This window comes from Rhinoraja longicauda, chromosome 32, assembly GCF_053455715.1.
Source record: "Rhinoraja longicauda isolate Sanriku21f chromosome 32, sRhiLon1.1, whole genome shotgun sequence".
NCBI classification, from domain to species: domain Eukaryota; kingdom Metazoa; phylum Chordata; class Chondrichthyes; order Rajiformes; family Arhynchobatidae; genus Rhinoraja; species Rhinoraja longicauda.
Genome location: NC_135984.1, coordinates 27,158,799 through 27,182,312, shown reverse-complemented (window position 1 = coordinate 27,182,312; position 23,514 = coordinate 27,158,799). Strand labels below are relative to the sequence as shown.

Sequence of the window (23,514 nt, the reverse complement as noted above, 5' to 3'; positions counted from 1 at the left end):
TGTGCTGCTGCAAGTAAGAATTTCATTGTTCTATCTGGGACATATCACAATAAAACACTCTTGACTCTCTCAACTCTTGACTGTTTTGGAAAATATGCATGATAGTGAGATTGGAATAGATGGCTCATGTAGATACTAACACCAACTGACCTTGTCAGGCAAGCTGTCTGTTTTGGTGCAGGAACGGTTATGTCCCCCGGTAGCCTTTATGTGACAGCCAAGCAAAGAACTGAGGCCTGTTCTTATTATTTATTAAAAGAATTTGAGTCTGAAGAAGGGTCTCGACCCAAAATATCACCTATTCCTTTTCTCTAGAGGTGATGTCTGACCAGTTAAGTTATTCCAGCTTTTTGTGTCTATATCGGTTTAAACCAGCATCTACAGTTCCTTCCTACACAAAGGCCATAAACATTCCTGTGTACTTAACCTAAGTGGTTAGACAGCATTACAGAGCTTTGATCTGATCTGTACATGAAGGAACTGCAGATGCTGCATTACACCGAAGATAGACACAAAATGCTGGAGTAACTCAGCGGGTCAGGCAGCATCTCTGGAGAAAAGGAATAGGTGACATTCGAGAGTCGGAAGAATGGTTTTGACCCGAAACGTCATATGATTACTTTCTATAAATTATATTTATTTACAGAATAAAATTATTGGAGGCTAAGAAACAGGCCACTTGTTTGGGTTTAACTCAAACATTTTACAAGTTGGGAGAAGGCAATAGTTGAAGACTTGGATTTTGTTTTTGTGTTAATATTTTTTAAATTCTAACAGAAAGTTTACATTCTTTGGCAGAAATAAAGACCACAGTGGTGTATCCAGCTACAGAGAAGCATATCAAGAAGTACCTGCAGCAGGAGATGCACTTGGTTAATGAAACAGCAGATGACTACAAGAGTATTACCGCTCCATACCTTCAATCCCAGTCCTTCAGTCTTCAGGTATTGTCCACTTCAATCAATAATTTTTCCTTCTGCTCTCTCCTTTCTCATGTCTCTAAACACAAGAGATTAGCATTTATTTCGAGAGGAGTAGAATATTAAAAACAGGGATGTAATGCTGTGGTTTTATAAGGCACTGGTCAGACCGCATTTGGCATATTGTGAGCAGTTTTTGGCCTCATATCTGAGGAAGGATGTGCTAGTGTTGGGAAGGATACTGATGAGGTTTACAAAAATGATCCCAGGAATGATTCGGTTAACATATGATGAGCGTTTGATAGCATTGGGCCTGTACTTGCTGGAGTTTAGAAGTATTAGGGGGGACCTCATTGAAACTTACCAAATAATGAAAGTCCTGGATAGAGTGAATGTGGAGTACCTGCAGCAGGAGAGTGTTTCAACTAATGGGAGTGTCATCGGACCACAGGCCACAGCTTTTGAAACATATAAGATTATTAAGGGATTGGACACGTTAGAGGCAGGAAACATGTTCCCAATGTTGGGGGAGTCCAGAACCAGGGGCCACAGTTTAAGAATAAGGGGTAGGCCATTTAGAACGGAGATGAGGAAAAACTTTTTCAGTCAGAGAGTTGTAAATCTGTGGAATTCTCTGCCTCAGAAGGCAGTGGAGGCCAATTCTCTGAATGCTTTCAAGAGAGAGCTAGATAGAGCTCTTAAGGATAGCGGAGTCAGGGGGTATGGGGAGAAGGCAGGAACGGGGTACTGATTGAGAATGATCAGCCATGATCACAATGAATGGTGATGCTGGCTCGAAGGGCCGAATGGCCTACTCCTGCACCTATTGTCTATTGATAAAAGGACAAACCTTTAGAAAGGGGATGAGGAGGAATTTCTTTCGTCAGAAGGTGGTGAATCTGTGGAATTCATTGCCACAGACTGCTGTCAATGCATATTTTTAAGGTGGAGATTGACAGATTCTTGGTTGGTAAGGGTGCCGGGGTTATGGGGACAAGACAGGAGAATGGGGTTGAGAAGTAAAGGTAGATCAGCTATGATTGAATGGCGGAGTAGACTTGATGGGCCGAATGGCCCAATTCTGCTCCTAGAACTTATGAAGAGACCTCTTCCTGCCCTGGGAGGAGGTATACAGATAGGGGTGTATCCTACAAGACCTATATTTTTAGTTTAAGCAATAAATTAGAATTATCCAATGGATGTAGATGTTTCTCACAATGCCAGTATTTTAAGGTATATCCCTGAATGCCTTGGACTTGAGGAAGCAGAAAGATCAACAGTGATCTAATGGAGGTACGAGGAATTGCACGTGCTGGAATCTTGAGCAAAACACAAAGTACTGGAGTAATTCATTCAGTCAAGCAGCATCTGGGGAGGGAATGGACAGGCGACGTTTTAAAGTCCGAACCCTTCTTCAGACTGTTCCCATTGGAACAATGATCTGATGTCATGACTAGACTGGGCGAGTGGATCTCCTTCCCTGAAGGACATGAGTGCACCAGATGGGCCGTTTGACAATTGAGATAGTCAAGAGCAATACTAACACTGCCTTTCATTAAAATGTTTTCAAGTGGGAGTTGCAGCAGCCAACACATATAAGATGATTAAATGCAGTCAACAGAAAGACACACTAGGCCATCTGGCTGACCAAATAATCATCGTGGCATCATAGATGCTTACAACCCAGTGGTATGAATATTGATTTCTCTAACTTTATAACCCTTGCATCCCCTCTTTCTCCATCCGTCCCCCACCCAAGTCATACCAGCTTCAAAGTCGTCTTGTTGAGTCTTATTGTCTGTACTCGTTCTCACCTAACAAACAGCTGACGATGGATGGCCTGTTTCCTTTATCATCGTCACTTTTTTGCATATCTTTTAATCATTTTTTCTATATCTTTCTACATTACCGTCTATATCTCTCGTTTCCCTTTCCCCTGACTCTCAGTCTGAAGAAGTGTCTCGACCTGAAATGTCACCTATTCCTTTTCTCCGGAGATGCTGGCTGACTCACTGAGTTACTCAAACTTTTGGTGTCTATCTCCAGAAGCTTAAGAACAGGAAATGGGTCCTTATGCACATTGAGTCCTTGCCAATAATCTAGCACTCATTTTTATACAAATTCTATGATGTGATTTTACTTTCACCACACTCCTGTTAATTCCATCGTGCCCCTCCCCAGCTTATACCACTCATCTGCACACTAGGGGGCAATTTAGTGGCCAATTAATCTACTAAAGTACATGTTTTTGGAATATGGAACAAAACCAGAATACCCAGAGGAAACCCATGCATTAAAAGGAGAACATGCGAACTCCACACAGACAGCACTGGAGTAGTGCAGTGGCAGCTCGACAAGTTGCACTGCTTTCTTGATGAAATTCGAAGTCAATAAAATTGGCCCTTATTTGCTGGTGGGAAGCTGTGTGGGCCCTGCTTGAACTCTTTCTGAGTACTCTGTTTTATAATTTTATTGTCATTTATAATTAATTTCCCCCTGAAATCCATATTTTGCTGTCATCCTAAACTCGAGAAGTTATTGTCTTGTTTGAGCTCAGGCATGGCAGAGTTCCCTCTGTATTCACCTATTCAATTACTTCAAATGTTAAATAAGCAATGACATCACCCCTTTGTTATGTGTAGGAGTCATTCATTTGTTCTGAATGTCCTACCCTTTTAAATCTGGAATGAATCCAGAAAACCTTTGTCTGCATTTCTTTCAATAATCTAATATATTTTGAAACATGGATCAAAATTGCACAGTACTCATTAGCAGGTGTTAATTACCATCATATTGTCTCTCGACTATTTAAACCACACGCTGGTTAAAATCCTAACATTCTAGCTGCCTTTTCGTAACTGCGGCACACCTTTTTCTGCCAAGTTTTTCATCCGCAACATAAATATTTGCTAAAAAGGCTATTCATTATTATTAAAAAAACGTGGAAAAAGTGAAGGGGTCTGAATACTTTCTGAATGCACTGTATCTCTGATGAAGTGATGCCAGGGTTGCTGTGGAGATTAGCTATACTTGAGATTAACCGGTTGATGGGTATATGTGGGCAGTTAGCGTGAGAGTCTGAACAAGGAAACAAAAGCTCTTAAGCGAGGGTAGTTAGTGAGTGAAGATACAACAAGGGAACATAAAAGGTGCAAAATGCAAAACTGGAGTTTGTTTTGATTCCTGTAAAACATAGTCATAGTTGCCCAAGCACAGAAACAAACCTTTCTGCCCTCTACAACTTGCTGACCTTTTTGCCCATCCACACTATTCCTATTTGCCTGCATTGGAACTGTATTCTTCTACGCCTTGGCTATTGAAGTGTGTCTCTAAATGCCTCATCAGCATAGTAATTGTATCTGATCCTGCCACCTCCTCTGGCAATGGTTCCAGCGGCTCCAATCAAATGTTAACACTTGCAGTCTGAAGGAGGGTTCCAACCCAAAATGTCACCTATTCTTTTTCACCAGAGATGCTTCTTGACCCGCTGAGTTTCTCTAGAATTTTGTGACTGTGGTGTAATCCAGCATCTGCAGTTCCTTCCAACACATAAAAAACTTTTCTTTCAGATCCACTTTAAAACTCCTCCCTCTCACCTTAAAAAATCTAGGTGCGTTGTTGATGCCCCTATACCCTACCTGTGCCTCTCACAATCATATTTACCACTGTCAAGTTACCCCTCACCCTCATTCACTCCAGGGAAAACAAACCCTGCCTTTTCAATCACTCCCCACAACAAAAGGCCTCCAATCCAGGCCACATCATGGACCCGTCTGAAGAAGGGTCTCGACCCGAAACGTCACCCATTCCTTCTCTCCAGAGATGCTGCCTGTCCTGATGAGTTTACTCCACCTTTTTGTGTCTATCCACATCATGGTGAGTCTTATCTGCACTATTTCCATAGATTTATTATCCCTTATACTTACTACTGGAGTGGGTCAAGCAGCAACTATGGGGCATGAGTGTGTGGTGGGGAAAGAATTGTAATACCTTTGGGTTGTGAATCTCTGACCAGCAAGGGCTAATATGGTCCTGGTTCAATGAATGGCGCAAGCTGTAGTTTTTGTGGAGTCTACTGTGTCGATTGAAGACGGTCAGAAGTCGGAATTGAAGGGATGAATGGTCTCAATGAGATCACATTAATGAAATGGGGTGAGGTCATGGAGTACAGGCCCACCACCCATTTTCCGGCACCCTTGGTTCTGGGCCTTGCCGTATTATTCGTTTTGCCTGACCAACAAAGGTCGTGCCTCGGTGGGTCTGAAATACCAGCTCGCAAAGTCGGCCTCGGTAGTCTGGTATGGGAACGGATCTGCCGGTTCCGGCCGGGCAGGAGTTCCAGAGCCCTGGCCGCAGGGGGCAGATTCGACCCGCCGATCGGACGCAGAAGTCTAAGCCAATGAGTAATGGATGAATGTGGCTGCCTATATACAGGGTCCTTACCCTGAGCAAATCAAGAGTACAAAGCAAAAGTCCTCTCTAGTCTACGCTTCCGGCATTCAAAGCTTCCGCTGTCTACGTTACCTTTATTTTAAAGTAAACTCTGATTTTTAAGGATAGTCCTATCCAGTATATCGCATGCCCTAATCTCTCCAGTGTAACCTCACTCCTCCAATTTTGTGTAGCATTTTCTAGCGCCTTTCTGTGTTGCATCTAAACTTTTATCGGGTTGAAAACTGTGTGCTTGTTGCATTTATTGATTGAAATTATTTTTGTTAAGTCTGTGTTGCAGGAGAAATAGCAAAAACTTGGAGCCAAGCTGCACTGCAGTTTAGTTGGGCACCAGTCCCAGACTGAAATAGAATCTTCTCTGGGTGGCTACTTTGAAACGTTGCAGTGGTGGTCCGCCACACATCAAACCATTCCCCACCAGATAGCAATCTACATATTCCTTCCCCTGCTCAGTGCTTCTTCCCTATTATGTTAAAGTTTTAGATTGGAATTGAATGAGAGTACCACAAGCAGTTGCCATTCTTCAGGATCTCTCACAGTCACGCATACTTCACATGTGAGCTCACCAAGTGAATATTGGCAAGACATTTAATCTTTAAAGCAATATTTATGGTCGGGCAGTAGTCGACACAGACAAATCGTCAAGATTTTTTTTGCACCTTATTACAATGAAGGAAAGGTGGTGTTATGTCTAGGACGGAATAGTCTGTAACGTAGAACTGATAGTTTTGCTTCACTTGTACAAAAAACACTGCTGGAGGAACTCAGCGGGTCATGCAGCACACTGTATGTGAAGGGAATGGACAGAGCTGTAGCATATCATACCAACTCCAGTACTCAGTACCTTACCAATGAAGACAAGGATGCTCAATGCTTCCTTCGCACCCTGAATACCTGTGCTGCCACATCCAGGGAACTGGGTGCCTGTACCCCTTGGTCTCTCTGCCTCAGAACACCCTTCAGGACCACACCATTTATTGGAATAACTCAGCGAGTCACGCAGCATCTTTGGAGAAAAAGGATATGGAGCGATTCGCGTCGGGACCCTTCAGGACTAAAGAAGGCCCTGATTGAAATGTCACCTATCCTTTCCCTCCAGAGATGCCTCCTGATCCACTGAGTTACTCCAGCACTTGTGTTTATCATTGGTTTAAACCAGCATGTGCAGTTTTTTGTTTCTTCATTTTGCCCTACCATTTATTATCTGTCTTGGTTGACTCACTAAAATAGATCATCTCCAACTCATCCAAGTTGAAATCCATTTGCCTATCATTGGCCCACTTCTCTGGTTGATCCAGATCCTTTTGTGAACTCAATTAGCTTTTCTCACTGTTCATTGTGCCACCAATATTGGTGTCATCTGCTAATTCACTGACCACATTCACTGCATTGTCATCCACATCAGTAAAATATAGACAACAAACAACAGGGAACCCAGGGCAGATAGGCGCATACACAAGTAAACCCATGACAAATATTTTGTTTAATGAAACGAAAGATGAGCATTTTTTCTTTGAGACTGGGTTGATTACAATGATGACAATCCCACGACAGGCATTTCAAAGACCAGCCATCTCAAATAGTCTTTCATTTTGCAGTCAGTATTCAGAGATTAGATGAGAATAACAAAAGGCTTAATCAAGCCCTCCATTCAGAGGTAGCCCTCGGTTCCCTAATTCCTATCCATTGAGGCAGAGATAGATAGATTCTTGATTAGTACGGGTGTCAGGGGTTCTGGGAAGAAGGCAGGTGAATGGGGTTAGGAGGGAGGGATAGATTAGCCATGATTGAATGGCAGAGTAGACGATGGGCCGAATGGCCTAATTCTGCTCCTATCACTTATGACCTATTCGTAGCATCCAGCTGTTTTTTACATAATGTGCGTTTTTAGATGCTTGCAAATATGAAGATTTATAATGACATTGTAATCTTGGGCAAGACATACAGTTCTGTTCTTCTTCATTAGATTGATTTGTGTATTTTCTTTCAGTGGGTGTACAACATTCTGGAAAAGAAGGCCGAAGCAGATCGAATAATTCATGAACATCCAGACCCAAAAAATGGCTTCATTCTTATTCCAGACTTAAAGTGGAATCAAAAACAGGTATGATGATGAATGAGGTGCCATTCCTTCAAAGTTGACATGTGGGTGATCTGGCAAAGCTATATTTCTTCTCTGTCCGTGATTGGTCTTGAGCAGGTGGAGCAGGTAAATTACAAGTTGGCTGGTTTAATAGTCTAACATTATAATCTGGTAGCAAGGCCAATGTTTTATGGAAATTAATGGTAAGATCCATTCTCTCAGATTTTTCAGTGAAATGTGTCAACACCAACAAACATGAAGGCTCTATCAACCTTTCTTCAATGTCCAACTTCACTGCCTCTGTCAGTAAAACATTTAGTTTAGTTTAGAGTAGGGATCTCCAAACTATGGCCCGCGGGCCACATCCGGCCCGCCACGAGATTTTGTCCGGCCCGCAGCAAGCTCTTAGGTGGCGGGGACTGGAGACAGAAGCTGCCGGCGAAGGTTCACCAGAGAGCGGATCGCCACCGACCCAGAGCCGGGACAAGGTGAGAGATCGCAGCGCCCCCTCGCAAACAACAAGACCAAGGAAACTTCTCTCCTCACTGCTGCCGCTGCCACAGCTCACCCTGGGGGGAGAGAGAGGGGGGGGAGGGAGCAGCGGGTGAGAGCAGGAGCGTGGGGAGGGGGAGGGTGTCAGAGGGTCCAGTGAAGGAGGGCCGCAGGTGCTGCTCCCTCCCTCTCTCCCTCTCTTTTTCTCTCTCTCTCTCTCTCTCTCTCTCTCTCTCTCTCTCTCTCTCTCTCTCTCTCTCTCTCTCTCTCTCTCTTCTCTCTTCTCTTCTCTCTCTCTCTCCCTGCGCCAGCGAGATCTGCGCCGCTGCTCCACTCTCTTCCTCGGCCCCGTCTCCCTCTAGCGCAGCAAAATAAGAACAAAAACGAGTGAAACTTCCCTCCTCGCCGCCGCCGCGCACCCCGGGGATGCGGGGCTTCTGACAACAACTACAACACTTGTGTTTGTTCTTATTTTGCTGCGTTAGAGGGAGACGGGGCCGGGGAAGAGAGTGGAGGAGCGGTGCGGATCTCGCTGGCTCTGGGAGAGAGGGAGAGGGGAAAGAGGGAGAGAGGGAGAGGGGAAAGAGAGAGAGGGAGAGGGGAAAGAGAGAGGGAGGGAGGGAGCAGCTCCCGCAAGTGGCGGCGTTCCTTCACCGGACCCTCTGACACCCTCCTCGCGCTCCCGCTCTCACCCGCTGCTCCCTCTACCCCGACTCTCTTCCCCCCCTCACTCTCTCTCCCCCCTCGCTCTCTCTCCCCCCCTCACTCTCTCCTCCCCCTCACTCTCTCTCCCCCCTCACTCTCTCCTCCCCCTCACTCTCTCCTCCCCCTCACTCTCTCTCCCCCCTCACTCTCTCTCCCCCCCTCACTCTCTCTTCCCCCCCACTCTCTCCCCCACCCACTCTCTCCCCCACCCACTCTCTCCCCCACCCACTCTCTTCCCCCCCACTCTCTCTTGCCCCCCCCACTCTCTCTACCCCCCCTACTCTCTCTACCCCCCACTCTCTCTCCCCCCCAATCTCTCCCCCCCCCCCCCCCCCAATCTATGAAGAGACTGGAGAGGGTGGACTATTTCCTATATCTCAGGTATTGATCATTGAAAGTAGAGCATCATTGCCTTCAGTGTACCAGTGCAAGCTTTGGCTTCCTGGGAAGATTGACGATTAAGATCCAAACCCAGCAAGAAGAGAAAGTTTAAGTAGGCAGCTGGAATCTCTGCCCTCCTATATGTTTCGAGTCATGAACAAATGGTACTTCGAAATACTGAAGAGGTTCTGCCAACACTGAATCCACCAAATTTTCAGGCAGGATGAGCAGACTGATATCTGCATCCTCTCTCAAGTCAACTTCTCCAGCGCAGGCCTTAATTACACTCAGTCATTGCCAGCAGGAAGACTACATCTTTCAACAGCCAACACCAAATTCTGAAATAAACACTGGACCCCAGGTTGTATCAAGGGAAGGTATTACCAGTTGGAGAGAGGAGACAGTTTGAGGATTCCTGAAGCCTCTTTTAAAAACAAACATCCTTCTGGACTGAGAAATCTCTAAGCCATGATTGCCCAAAGTGAGAAGGAGCATTCAGTTATAATTGAGAACTAGTTTCGACTGGTGGGATAGGACCAGAGGACACAGCCTCAGAGTAAAAGGATGTTCCTTTAGAAAAGAGATAAGGAGAAATTTCAGTCCAAGGGTGGTGAATCAGTGGAATTAATTGCCATAGAAGGCAGTGGAGGCTGTCATTGGGTATATTTAAAAGTGGAGATTGACAGGTTCTTGATTAGAAAGGGCATCGACAGTTATGGGGAGAAGACGAAGAATGGGGTTGAGGGGGAAAGATAGATCAGCCATGATTGAATGGTGGAGTAGACTTGATGGGCGGATGGCCTAATTCTCCAATGACTAATGACTTATGAACTTGCAAATCTCAACTCCATTTGTCAAGAGCGCATGGAAGCTCAATATGACAAACAGAAGTCACCACTTCCAAAATGGTCCCTGCACTCCCACTGTCCAACCTGTGGCAGTAACCGCAGGTTTGACATTGGCCTCGGCAGCCATCTTAAAAAGCATTCTGGTCACTTGCCAAAATGGAAAGAAGAGATAGAAACAAAATTAGACTGATAGAAACAAAATTGTGCAGCTCATGTTGTATTTGACTTTATGTTTTCAATTTATGTTCAAAATGTTTATAGAAATTGAAATCATTAAAAGATATCATTAAAATTACAAAAAATTAGTTATTCCGGACCCCACCAAACAATACAAGCTTAAACTATCTCAACGTTCTTTTTGCTGAGTGTTTCACTGCCTTTTATTTCAGAATAATATTCCATGGCATGTTGCATTATGAGAACTACAGAATTGGATAGTTGGTTGCTCTATTATTCTCACTGGCTAGATCCTGTGCTAATTCTGATTCTGTTATCTTCATCTTGCCACCCCATCTCCTCAACTGATATTTGAGTGGTGGGGAGTGGTGTTGCAGTGGGAGGTGATGAATATAGCACAATACACTGGGAAATTATGCAGGTTAGTGAGGGATACAGTGGAAGACTATTGAGTGGATGATATGCAGTGGCATGAGGCATGATATGGTGAGATACTGTGGGGAAGTATTATAGACAATAGATAATAGACAATAGACAATAGATGCAGGAGTAGGCCATTTGGCCCTTCGAGCCAGCACCGCCATTCACTGAGATCATGGCTGATCATCCACAATCAGTATCCCATTTCTGCTTCTTCCCCATATCCCTTGACTCCGCCATCTTTAAGAGCTCTATCTAACTCTCTCTTGAAAGCATCCAGAGAATTAGCCTCCACTGCCTCCTGAGCCAGAGAATTTCACAGATTCACAACTCTCTGAGTGAAAACATTTTTCCTCATCTCCGTTCGAAATGGCCTACCCCTTATTCTTAAACTGTGGCCCCTGGTTCTGGACTTCCCCAACATCGGGAACATGTTTCCTACCTCTAGCATGTCCAATCCCTTGAAAATCTTATATGTTTCAATAAGATCCCCTCTAATCCTAAATTCCAGTGTATACAGGCCCAGTCGCTCCAGTTTTTCAACATACGATTGTCCCGCTATCCCGGGAATTAATCCCGTGAACCTATGCTGCACTCCCTCAATAGCAAGAATGTCCCTCCTCAAATTTGGAGAACAAAACTGCACACAATATTCCAGGTATGGTCTTACTAGGGGTCTGTACACCTGCAGAAGGACCTCTTTGCTCCGATACTCAACTCCTTTTGTTATGAAGGCCAACACGCCATTAGCTTTCTTCACTGCCTGCTGTACCTACATGCTTACTTTCAGTGACTGATGAACTAGGACACCCAGATCTCGTTGTACTTCCCCTTTTCCTAACTTGACACCATTCAGATAATAATTTTCCTTCCTGTTCTTGCCACCAAAGTGGATAACCTCACATTTATCCACATTAAACTGCATCTGCCCACTCACACAACCTGTCCAAGTCACCCTGCATCCTCATAGCATCCTCCTCACAGTTCACCCTGCCACCCAGCTTTGTGTCATCTGTAAATTTACTCATGTTACTTTTAATCCCTTCACCTAAGTCATTAATGTATATTGTAAATATTCTGTGGTAATCTGGGGGAGAGGTGATGTGGTGGGATATTGTGTAAATCAGGGATGATAGAGTGGGATTCTATGTGTTGGAGGACAGGCTGAGGGCAACATGGATACCATGTTGAGGAAGGGGGTTTCTATGTGAGGGAGAGGCGTGATGTGGAGTTCCATGCAAAGATGATAATGGGTTTGCAGGTCGAGTCAGTATTTAATTGCCCATCCTTAGTTGCCCGTGTGAAGGTGGTGGTGAGTTGCCTCCTTCAACCAGTGTTGGCCTGAAGTTGTGAGTTTACCCACTGTGCTGTTGGGAAGAGTTCCATGATTTTGACCCAAAAAGGGTGAAGGAACGATGATATATTTCCAAGTCTGGATGGCGTGCGGTTTGGGCAACTTGCAGTTGGTGCAGTTTTAGTTTTTTTTTAGTTTTATTTATTGTCATGCGTGCCGAGGTACAGTGAAAAGCTTTTTTGTTGCATGCAATCCAATCAGCGGAAAGACTATACATGATTACAATCAAGTATCCATGTTGCCCATAGGGTATCTCAGCCTGTCCTCCCACTCTATCATCCCTCATTTACACAATATCCCACCACATCACCTCTCCCCCAGACTCCCACATAGTACGTCCCCATAAAATCTCACCAGATCATGCCTCATGCCACTGTATCATCCACTCAATAGTCTTCCCCACTAACCTGGACAATTCCATTAACGGTGTACAAATACAAGGTTATGGGAATAGGGGATAAAAGGATGAAGCCTAATCATTGCTTCCCTGTCGTTCTATGTGGTAGAATTTGTGGGTTTGAAATGCATTGTCGTAGGAATGTTTGTGAGTTGCTGCAATGCATCCCGTACATGGTGCTGCTTGCTGCCACTGAGTGTCAGTAGAGGAGTGAGTGAATGGTTGTGAAGGGGATGCCTAGCAAGCGGGCTGCTCGGTCCTGTATGATGTTGAGCCTTTCGAGTATTAAAACTGCTCTCATCCGGGCAAGTGGAGAGTATTCCAACACACACCTGGTTTAAGCCTTATTTAATCTGGAAACACGTTGTCCAGCCTTTGAATTCTGATTTATTGTGCCATCATTACAGATCGTCCCAATAATACCATCAGCTGCCTAAATTGAAAAAAGAAATTCTCCATAATCATTTGTGCCTTTCACTAGTTTAATTTGGGTTAGTTTAGTTTAGTTTAGCGACACAGTATGGAAACAGGCCCATCGGCCCACCGAGTCCATGCCGACCAACACTCACCAGTTCACTAGTTCTATCTGTATACTACGAACATTTTACAGAAGCGAATTGACCTACAAACCAGCACGTATTTGGAGTATGGGAAAAACGAGCACCTGGAGGAAACCCACATGGTCACAGGGAGAACGTGCAAACTCCTTACAGGCAGCACCCTTAGTCAGGATTGAACCCGGGTCTCTGGCGCTGGAAGGCAGTAGTGCCTCTGTGCCTGGTTTCACTTGACTGCTGTGGTATTGAGTTAGGGCAGAGATGAGCTTAGATTTAGTCGCAGCACCTTCTAGGGATTTGGAAACAGAAACAGATGAAAGCAGAGTCGTGAATAAAATGAGCTAAAGACTTGGGAGAACAGCAAAGGGATATGGGTTGAGTGCTGGAGGAAGAGAGACCATGAGACGGGGAGAAGGGATGGAAGTGGTTGGGCGGAGATATCCTTGAGCTCCATGTCAGAGGAGAATCAAGAATTCTTTCCACTTGTTCTTGAGACATGAGTTGAAAGGAAATGGTTGTATGCGAGAGCACAGTACATGTTGTGACAAGGACGTTGTCTGTATCTGTTGCTTGCTGCAGGTTGATGACTTGTATGTGATTGCTATTACCCACCGCCGAGAGGTGAAGTCACTGCGGGATCTGACAGCAGACCACCTGCCGATGCTACAGACCATACTGCAGGAGGGACAGGTATGAATCTCTTTTCTCAAGCTACAGTGCGCTTTGCTCAGAAATGTTGGTCACGTGGTAATTGCAGCTGCTGCCTTGAGCCTGCATCAGCCAACTTGCTTTCACACGCAGCTGGCTGCATGACATCCGTGGAGAGAATGAAACCATTGAGATTTGCTGTGCATAAAGTCACTTGGCATACTGGCCGGCTTTTGGCTAAAGCAACTCTGAATCAATCCCACGGTTTTCCTTCTAACTCAGTTCCTGACATTTATACGCTTTTTCCTTTGGCTTCAGTGCCGTTGAATCTTGGGAGAATAGCCAAGTTCTGCCCTTACTGATGCCCACTGTGGCCCAAGCCTGTAAACAAACTTCACCCGTGGCCCTTGTAATACCACAGTTGGGGTTTACTGAGACGACTGCAGTACTCACATGCACCAAACCTTGATGTTCACTGTTATTGTAGCCGTGTTGGAAGAAAGTGAAGTCCCGGTGAATGGCCCCAATTCAAAATTACAAATGCTGGAAATCTGAAATAGAAACAGAAAGTGTTGGGAAAACTCAGCAGATCAGAGAACATTAATAGCAAGAGAAACAGTTATGTGAACATTCAAAATCAGGAAAAAGAGAGCAAGTGAGTTTGAAGATGAGAGAGGATGAGTGAAGAACAGTTACAACAAAGGATATCGGTTTGCTGGGGTGAGGTTAGGGTTATCATGGTGTTATGTTGGGATGGAACCCGGGTCTCTGGCGCTGCAAGCGCTGTAAGGCAGCAACTCTACTGCTGCACCACCGTGCCGCTGTGAGGTGCTCAACTCCTTATTTTTCCTTAACAAGGACCTTTTATTACAAATTCACAGTTTAGAAATGCTGTATTAATCAAAACTGCTATTCATGCAGTTTGCAAACATCAACCATCAAGTTGAAACATTATCTTCCCGTCCGTTCACTCGGGACCCCGCGGTGACCAGCATTCACGGAAGACCGCCGAAGTCCCTGTGGGTGCCACGTGTTCCCTCTGCAAGGACATAAATATGGGCCCGAAAGAGGGGCAGGTAGTAGACTCGGGCAGAACCCTCGACTACCTGCTGCCTGGACCTGTGAATGGCCATCTTGGTCAAGCCCAGGAGCAAACCTACAGGGACAGTGCTAACACTACTGGGTTTAACATTAGCAATACTAAATATATAGACACCAAGAGTGGATTAAGAGTTTTGCATGGTTTTTTGTTTTGTATTTTTTACTCTGAATAAAGTCCATGAAACAAAAACAATTTTGTAGCTCCCATTCTATAAGGCACAGTGGTGCAGCGGCAGAACTGCTATCTCACTACTCCAGAGACATGGGTTCGATCCTGACTGTGAGTGCTGGCTGTGTGGAGTTTGTACCTTCTCACTGTGACCACGTGGGTTTTCTCCGGGTGCTCTGGTTTCCTCCCACATTCCAGAGGTGTGTAGGCTTGCAGGTTAATTGGCCTCTATAAATTGTCCCTAGTCTGTAGGATGCAAAAGTAGTGAACATGGAACTGGTGTTCGGGGTGATCGATGGTCGACGTGGACTCGGTGGGCTGAGCAGCCTGTTCCCACCCTGTATCTACACTAAACTAAGTCTATATTTCCCCCACAGATGGCTATCTTTAAGCGATATAATGTTCCAAAGAGCAAGCTGAGGATTTACCTCCATTATCAGCCCTCCTACTACCATCTGCATGTTCATTTCACTGCTGTTGGCTACGATGCTCCAGGCACCATGGTGGAACGTGCACATCTACTCTCCAGTGTGATAGAGAACCTGCAGTTTGAACCGCAGTACTACCAGAAACATACCCTGACCTTTGCCCTGAAGGCTGATGATGCCCTGCTGCTGAAGTTCAAGGAGGAAGGCAGATTATAGATCAGAGATTTTTTTTCCAGGTGCAATTGATCCATGAAGTTTACGCTTTGAGCCGATGTGATCAGTTGGTGCATGCGTGTTGACTCAGGTTTTACATTTTTATAAATAAAGGACACAAATCACATTTGAGCACGCAAAATCTTCCCCCGACCTGCATTTGCTCAGAACATAGACAAAGTATTGCTGTAGATTAGTAGATCAGAATAAATGCTAAAGCTATGCGATTTCAAATGTGATTTGCCAAACATTGGATGTAATAAATAGTAAAATTCCCCAAATGTCATTTGACAAAAAGGCGATCTTCTCCCATCAACACAGTTAGACTTGGTCTGCTCGACAACCTAGTTTTTCCTGCAAAATGTGGCAGGGGTCATGTCTGAGAGTGGACAGAGTTATGCAGTCACTATCAAACAAACGCAAAGCCTCGTCAAGATTCTGATCAGAGCAGGCAGCAACATTTAGAAGACTTTGTTCTCAGTAGGCAAGGGGTCAAGCTGGGTGATGTTGTTCAATGGACCATCTGTCTCATCAGTTCATGTTCATTCACCCAGCTCTGTGCCTATGTGTTTGTTTGTTTGTTCCTACTTTCTTAATTCAGCTGTAATTTTTCAAAATGGAGGTTTTACTGTGCTAGTTGCAGCAAAACCCATCGATTGTTTAAAAAAAATAAAAGTTCATTGACAATTTTGCTATAAATACTGCAGTGATGTCTCTGTTTATGTATTTCTCCCCACTTTCTTCATGGAAGGTCTGACCCTTATACCCGCCAAGCGTTTTGATGTGTAGGCCTAATTACTAGGTGTCAGAATGCCAAAAGGGATATTGTGGTCTTCATTGTGCCCTCTCACAAAGCACTTACTGGCATCGTTTAGCTTCATTGAACTGGCATGTGGAAATGAGAGCCTGTGTTTTCCTTCCTGCATCTTTTGCCAGTCCACAAAACCTAGGGTGCTGAGGAAGAAACCAACTAATGTAATATAAAGCAAGGGCTGCACATAAAACTGGCCGGCAGGAGAACAACGGGTACTTGGTCAAGTCTGTCCCACACTTATGATGACCAGAAGACATCCTGTATCTTCACAAAGCCATCTCAACTGGCACAGTAAAATGGATGAAGGAGAGCTAGTGGATGTAGTGTATATGGACTTTCAGAAAGCCTTTGATAAGGTCCCACACGGGAGATTGGTGAGCAAAATTAGAGCACATGGTATTGGGGGTAGGGTATTGACATGGATAGAGAATTGGTTGGCAGACAGGAAACAAAGAGTAGGAAAAAAATGGGTCCCTGTCAGAATGGCAGGCAGTGGCGAGTGGAGTGCTGCAAGGCTCGGTGCTGGGGCCGCAACTATTTACAATATATATTAAATGATTTAGATGATGGGATTAAATGTAACATTATCAAATTTGCAGATGACACAAAGCTGGGTGGCAGTATGAACTGTGAAGAGGATGGTAGGAGGTTGAAGGGTGACTTGGACAGGTTGAGTGAGTGGGCAGATGCATGGCAGATGCAGTATAATGTAGATAAATGTGAGGTTATCCACTTTGGCGGCAAGAACAAGGAGGCAGATTATTATCTCATTGGTGTCAGATTAGGAAAAAGGGAAGTGCAACGAGAGCTTGGTGTACACCAGTCACTGAAAGTAAACATGCAGGTACAGCAGGCAGTGAAGAAAGCTAATTCTTAACGAGAGGATTTGAGTATAGGAGTAAAGAGGTCCTTCTGCAGTTGTATAGGGCCCTGGTGAGACCACACCTGGAGTATTGTGTGCAGTTTTGGTCTCCTAATTTGAGGAAGGACATCCTTGCTATTGAGCCAGTGCAGCGTAGGTTTACGCGATTAATCCCCGGGATGGCGAGACTGTCATAAGAGGAAAGATTGGATAGACTGGGCTTGTATTCACTGGAATTTAGAAGGATGTGAGGGGATCTTATAGAAACAAATAAAATTATAAAAGGACTGGACAAGCTAGATGCAGGAAAAATGTTCACATTGTTGTGGGAGTCTAGAACCAGGGGCCACAGTCTAAGAATAAAGGGGAGGCCATTTAAAACTGAGATGAGAAAAAACTTTTTACCCCAGAGAATTGTGAATTTGTGGAATTCTCTGTCACAGAAGGCGGTAGTGGCCAATTCACTGGATGAATTTAAAAGAGAGTTAGATAGAGCTCTAGGGGCTAGCGGAATTAAGGGATATGGGGAGAAGGCAGGCACGGGTTACTGATTGTGGATGATCAGCCATGTTCACAATGACTCGAGGGGCCAAATGGTCTCCTACACCTATTTTCTATGATGTCCCTGGATCTCTGCTCCTATATTCCCACTGTTTATATGATTTTATGCCGCATTGAAATGTGTAACCTCCACCTGGTCCTATGTCTCTTGCCCAGCGCAGGTGAATCGAGGACCAGAGGATATAGGTTGAAAGTGAGGGGGAAAAGATTTCATAGGAATCTGAGGAGTACTCAAAGGGTAGTGGGTGTATGGAACAAGCTGCCAGAAGAGGTAGTTGAGGCTGGGACTATCCCAACATTTACGAAACAGACAGGTACATGGATAGGACAAATTTGGAGGGATATGGACCAAATGCGGGCCGCTGGGACTAGTGTAGCTGGACCATGTTGGCCGGTATGGGCAAATTGGGCCGAAGGGCCTGTTTCCACACTATCAGTCTTTGACCATGTATTGTGTGGTTAGGATAATAGGATATTGAGCATGAAAATGGGCCCTTCAGCCCAGCTTGCGCGTGGTGACCAAGATGCCCCATCTACACTAGTTCCACCTGCCTGTGTTTGGCCCATATCCCATTAAACCTTTCATATTTGTCCAAATGTCTTTTAAATGTTGTTGTACAATGGGCGGCACGGTGGCGCAGCGGTAGAGTTGCCGCCTTACAGCGAATGCAGCGCCGGAGACCCCGGTTCCATCCCGACTACGGGTGCCGTCTGTACGGAGTTTGTTCGTTTTCCCCGTGACCTGTGTGGGTTTTCTCGAGATCTTCGGTTTCCTCCCACACTCCAAAGACATACAGGTATGTAGGTTAATTGGCTGGGTAAATGTAAAAATGTCCCTAGTGCGTGTAGGATAGTGTTAATGTGCGGGGATTGCTGGGCGGCGCGGACCCGGTGGGCTGAAGGGCCTGTTTCCGCGCTATATCTCTAAACTAAACTAAACAAAACTAATCCCAGGACTTGAGGATACTACTTCGATATGTGAGGTCACGGTCATTAAACTAACCACATGCTGCATCCTGGTCAGCCATCTGGTGCCGATCCCCTTAGATGTTCTCTGTCAGTTTTTATTCATCCGCTTGTCTTGTTTGAATTCGATGGGCGGATGCCGGCGCAGATTAATCCCATTTGTTTAAATCGGCAATGAGTGAAGTTAAAATGTCTCTCACGGACATAATGGTCCCTGTGAAAGGCAGAAAGGAGTAAGTGGGGCAGATGTGGCCATCAGTGGGATGATGTTGTAGCTGTCAGACATGATGAAAGATACTGTGCTGGATGTGGAGGCTGGTGGATAAACCAGATGTTTACATCAGCGAGGACACACGTTCAAATGAACAGCATTTATGTCTAATATGAGGCTGTGCAACACTCTTTCCCTGTCCTGTCTGTGGGAGGTGGGGTGAATGTTAATATCTGGGATGGAGGATGTACGAGAGAGGGCTGTGGAAACCACAATCTTTGATTTCTCAAGCTAAGGTCTTCTCTACTGTGATCGTATCTTCTTTAACATCTTTCCTTTTCAGTTAAACTGGAAAGGGTGCAGAGAAGATTTACAAGGACGTTGCCAGGACTCGAGGCCCTGAGCTATTGGGATAGGTTGAGCAGACTAGATCTTTAATCCTAGGAGGAATAGATTGGATAAATGCACAGTTCTTTACCCAGGGTAGGAGAATCAAGAACCGGGGGTTGTAGGTTTAAAATGAGGGAGGAACTTGAGGGCAACCTTTTTACACAAATGGTGGTAGGTATATGGAACAGCCAGAGGAGATAGTTGAGGCAGTTACTATCACAATGTTTAAAAAACATTTGGCCGGATACATGGATAGGATAGGTTTAGAAGGATATGGGCCAAACGCAGGCAGGTGGGGCTAGTATAGATGGGGCATGTTGATCGGCTTGGGTAAGTTGGGCCAAAGGGCCTGTTTGCCCACTGTATCACTCTAGGACTATATGTGCCTGTGATGTTACTGTAGGCAAGATTTTCATTCTAGCTCTACCTCACTGTACTGGTGTTGAATTTGTTTGGCTTAATTTGACTTGATTTGGCTACAACCGCCGCCCTCCACCGCCTTCCCGGGGCTACCGCCGCCACCACCGCCCTCCACCTCCAACGCATCCCCAGGGCTACCGCAGCCACCACCGCCCTCCACCTCCAACGCATCCCCAGGGCTACCGCAGCCACCACCGCCCTCCACCTCCACCGCCTCCTCGTAGCTACCGCCGCCACCACCACCAACCGCCTCCGCCCTCCAACCGCCTCCCCGGGGCTACCACCGTCACCGCCGCCCTCCACCGCCTCCACGGGGCTACCACCGTCACCGCCGCCCTCCACGGGGCTACCACCGTCACCACCGTCCTCCACCTCCTCCCCGGGGCTACCACCGCCTCTCCGGGGTTACCACCGCCTCCACCGCCGCCCTCCACCTCCACCGCCTCCCCGGAGCTACCACCGCCACCACCACCAACCGCCGCCGCCCTCCACCGCCTCCCCGGGGCTACCACCGCCTCCTCGGGGCTACCACCGCCACCACCAACTGCCGCCGCCCTCCCCGGAGCTACCGCCGCCCTCCACTACCACCGCCGCCACCACCACCAACCGCCGCCGCCCTCCAACCGCCTCCCCGGGGCTACCACCGCCACCACCGCTTCCCCGGGGCTACCACCGCCTCCACCGCCACCGCCCTCCACCGCCTCCCCGGGGCTACCACCGCCGACCACCGCCTCCCCGGGGCTACCACCGCCTCCGCCCTCCACCGCCTCCCCGGGGCTGCCACCGCCGACCTCCACCGCCTCCCCGGGGCTACCACCGCCTTCCACCGCCTCCCCGGGACTACCACCGCCACCGCCGACCTCCACCGCCTCCCCGGGGCTACCACCGCCTCCCTGGGGCTACCACCGCCTCCACCCTCCACCGCCTCCCCGGGGCTGGGACCGCCACCGCCTCCCCGGGGCTACCACCGCCTCCGCCCTCCACCGCCTCCCCGGGGCTGCCACCGCCGACCTCAACCGCCTCCCCGGGGCTACCACCGCCACCGCCTCCCCGGGGCTGCCACCGCCGACCTCCACCGCCTCCCCGGGGCTGCCACCGCCGACCTCAACCGCCTCCCCGGGGCTACCACCGCCACCGCCTCCCCGGGGCTGCCACCGCCGACCTCCACCGCCTCCCCGGGGCTGCCACCGCCACCGCCTTCCAAGGCCTACCTGAGGCTACAACCGCCGCCACCAACCTCCACCGCCTCCCTGGGGCTGCCACCGCACCAAAAAGACATTAGCCTGAAGAAGGGTCTCGACCCGAAACGTCACCCATTCCCTCTCTCGTAGATGCTGCCAGACCTGCTGTGACTTGATTTGACTTAAGATATTCCTCCTGTTAAGTGATTTTCCAAACATCAACACTTCAGTGTGCTTCCTACTATAGTCAGAGGCTTGAGATACTGAGGGCAGCTTCAGAAATTATCTAAACTAAACACTTCTTGGAGACAGATGGATGGGGCTGCATCAATATTCTTTACATATTTGGGCGGCCACAGTGCTGCAGCGGTAGAGTTGCTGCCTTACAGCGAATGCAGCGCTGGAGACCCGGGTTCCCTCCTGACTACGGGTGCTGTCTGTACGGAGTTTGTACGTTCTCCCCGTGACCTGCGTGTGTTTTCTCCGAGATCTTCGGTTTCCTCCCACACTCCAAAGACGTACAGGTATGTAGGTTAATTGGCTTGGTAAATGTAAAAAATGTCCCTAGTGGGTGTAGGATAGCGTTCGTGTGCGGGGATTGCTGATTGGCGCGGACCCGATGGGCCAAAGGGCTTGTTTCCACACTGTATCTCCCCATGGATAAATAGTAAACATGTTTTTATGGGGCTCTTTATATTGGATTTTGTTATTGTGACTGACCTACCAAACCTGACTGCCAGGCTGGGCAGCCAACGCCACCCATGGCCTGTACTGCCTCCCTGGCCACTTCCTCAGCCCTGCCTACCAACACTATCCCCACGGAGACAGACACAAAATGCTGGAGTCAGGCAGCATCTCTGGAGAAAAGGAATGGGTGACGTTTCGGGTCGAGACCCTTCTTCGTCACCCATTCCTTCTCTCCAGAGATGCTGTCTGACCCGCTGAGTTACTCCAGCATTTTGTGTCTGTCTTCAGTTTAAAGCAGCATCTGCAGATCCTTCCTACACAACACTACCCCCCACCGCCTGCATGACTGTATTGAGTGACACCTTGGAGCTTCATAGCTTTGGGGCAGGTAAGGTAATGAATCAACTGAAAAAAGGCACCTGTCAGTGTAGTTCTAGCTCAGCCTAAAGGTCACTGTTGGATTGCGACACATGAGACGCCATGCATTACACTCGGATGTAGCGGGCAATCGGCAATAACGGATACCATTATATCGAGGGTTTACTGTATGACTCTTCCAGATTACTGGGTCTGGATCCCCTTCCTGGGTGAGGCATGAACTGGAATCGCCATGGACCTCTCTCACTGCTAGGGTTCCCAACTGCCCCGTATTAGCCGGGACATCCCGTGTTTTGGGCTAAATTAGTTTGTCCCAACGGGACCGCCCTTTTCCCGTATTAGTAGGGTTGCCAACTTCCTCACTCCCAAATAAGGGCCAAAGGGTGATGTCACCGCCCCGCGCCCCACGTGACCTCACCCATCTGGTGGCCACATGCTCCCGCTTCATCAATGGCGGCCGCCCTGGCCGCTGGCTGGGTGAGGTCACTTGGGGCGCGGGGCGGTGACGTCGCCCTTTGTCCTGTATTTGTGAGTGAGGAAGTTGGCAACCCTCCTCACTGCCATAGACGTGTTTGCAAATTGGGGATATCTTTGCACCAAGGTCTTATTTATTGCTGTCTTTCATTTCTCCGTCGTGTAGAATGTGTAATTTATATATAATTTAATTATATGTCTGTTGCCTGAGTCTATTATGCTGCTGCAAACAAGATCTTCATTGTACCTGCACCTCACCGTATATGTGGCAATACATTTGACTTGACTTGACAAATGCTATGTTGGCCTTCAATGCATCCAGGATGCCTCATACAACTGTGCAGGCTTTGCTGAGGCTACGTTGCACCTGGAGAGTTGTGTACAATTTTGGTTTGCTTATGAAACATTTTACTTGTTACGAAGAGAGCGCAACAAAACTTCAGCAAGTTCCTGGAGAGGCCGGACTGACACCCGATAACAGTGCAGGTAGACAAGGTTTTACATGCAATGCAGTTCAGAATGAGAGGGAATCTAACTGAAATGCACAAACTTCTCACAGGACTTGGAAAACTGGATGCAAGAAGAGTTAGTTTAGTTTAGAGATACAGAACAAAACAGGCCCTTCGGCCCGACATTGATCCTCGCACATTGACACTGATATTGCCACATTGGCACATTGACATTAGGGACAATTTTACATTTTACATTTACATTATAACCTTTCGAATGTGGGAGGAAACTGAAGATATTGGAGAAAACCCACGCAGGTCACGGGGAGAATGTGCAAACTCCGCACAGACAAGCTTCCGTAATACAGAATGTACAAGCTCCCGTAATCAGGATTGAACCTGGGTCGCTTGGCGTTGTAAGGCAGTAAGCTCCCATGCCGCCGTGTTCTGCTGGCTAGAAGTTCTCCAACAAGATAAAAAGGTTGATGAGGGCAGAGCTGTAGATGTTGTAGGGCATTTGACAAGGTTCCGCATGGTAGGCTGCTCTGGAAGGTTAGATCGCATGGGATCCAAGGAGAGATAGCTGAATGGATAGCAAATTGGCTCCATGGAAGGAAGCAGAGGGTGATGGGGGAAGGTTGCTTCTTAGACTGGAGGCCTGTGACTAGTGGTGTGCCTCAGGGTTCGGTGCTGGGCCCGTTGCTGTTTGTCATCTACATCAATGATTTGGATGAGAACATACAGGGCAAGATTAGCAAGTTTGCTAATGATACAAA

At 47.0% G+C, this 23,514-nt stretch overlaps 1 protein-coding gene across 2 annotated transcripts in view; it reads left to right on the top strand.

Moving 5' to 3' along the window:
* The window catches only part of dcps (decapping enzyme, scavenger), a 90,329-nt gene that overhangs the window by 54,072 nt on the left and 12,743 nt on the right, over nt 1-23,514 (top strand). The window contains exons 3-6 of one of the 2 annotated variants that reach the window (XM_078426519.1): nt 799-944; nt 7,363-7,476; nt 13,366-13,476; nt 15,082-16,024. In XM_078426519.1, coding sequence (XP_078282645.1) covers nt 799-944; nt 7,363-7,476; nt 13,366-13,476; nt 15,082-15,348 — 638 coding nt within the window. In that variant the 3' untranslated portion in view covers nt 15,349-16,024. Of the gene's footprint in view, nt 1-798; nt 945-7,362; nt 7,477-13,365; nt 13,477-15,081; nt 16,025-23,514 lie in introns of those variants that run through there. The other variant, XM_078426520.1, reaches the window with a different exon arrangement.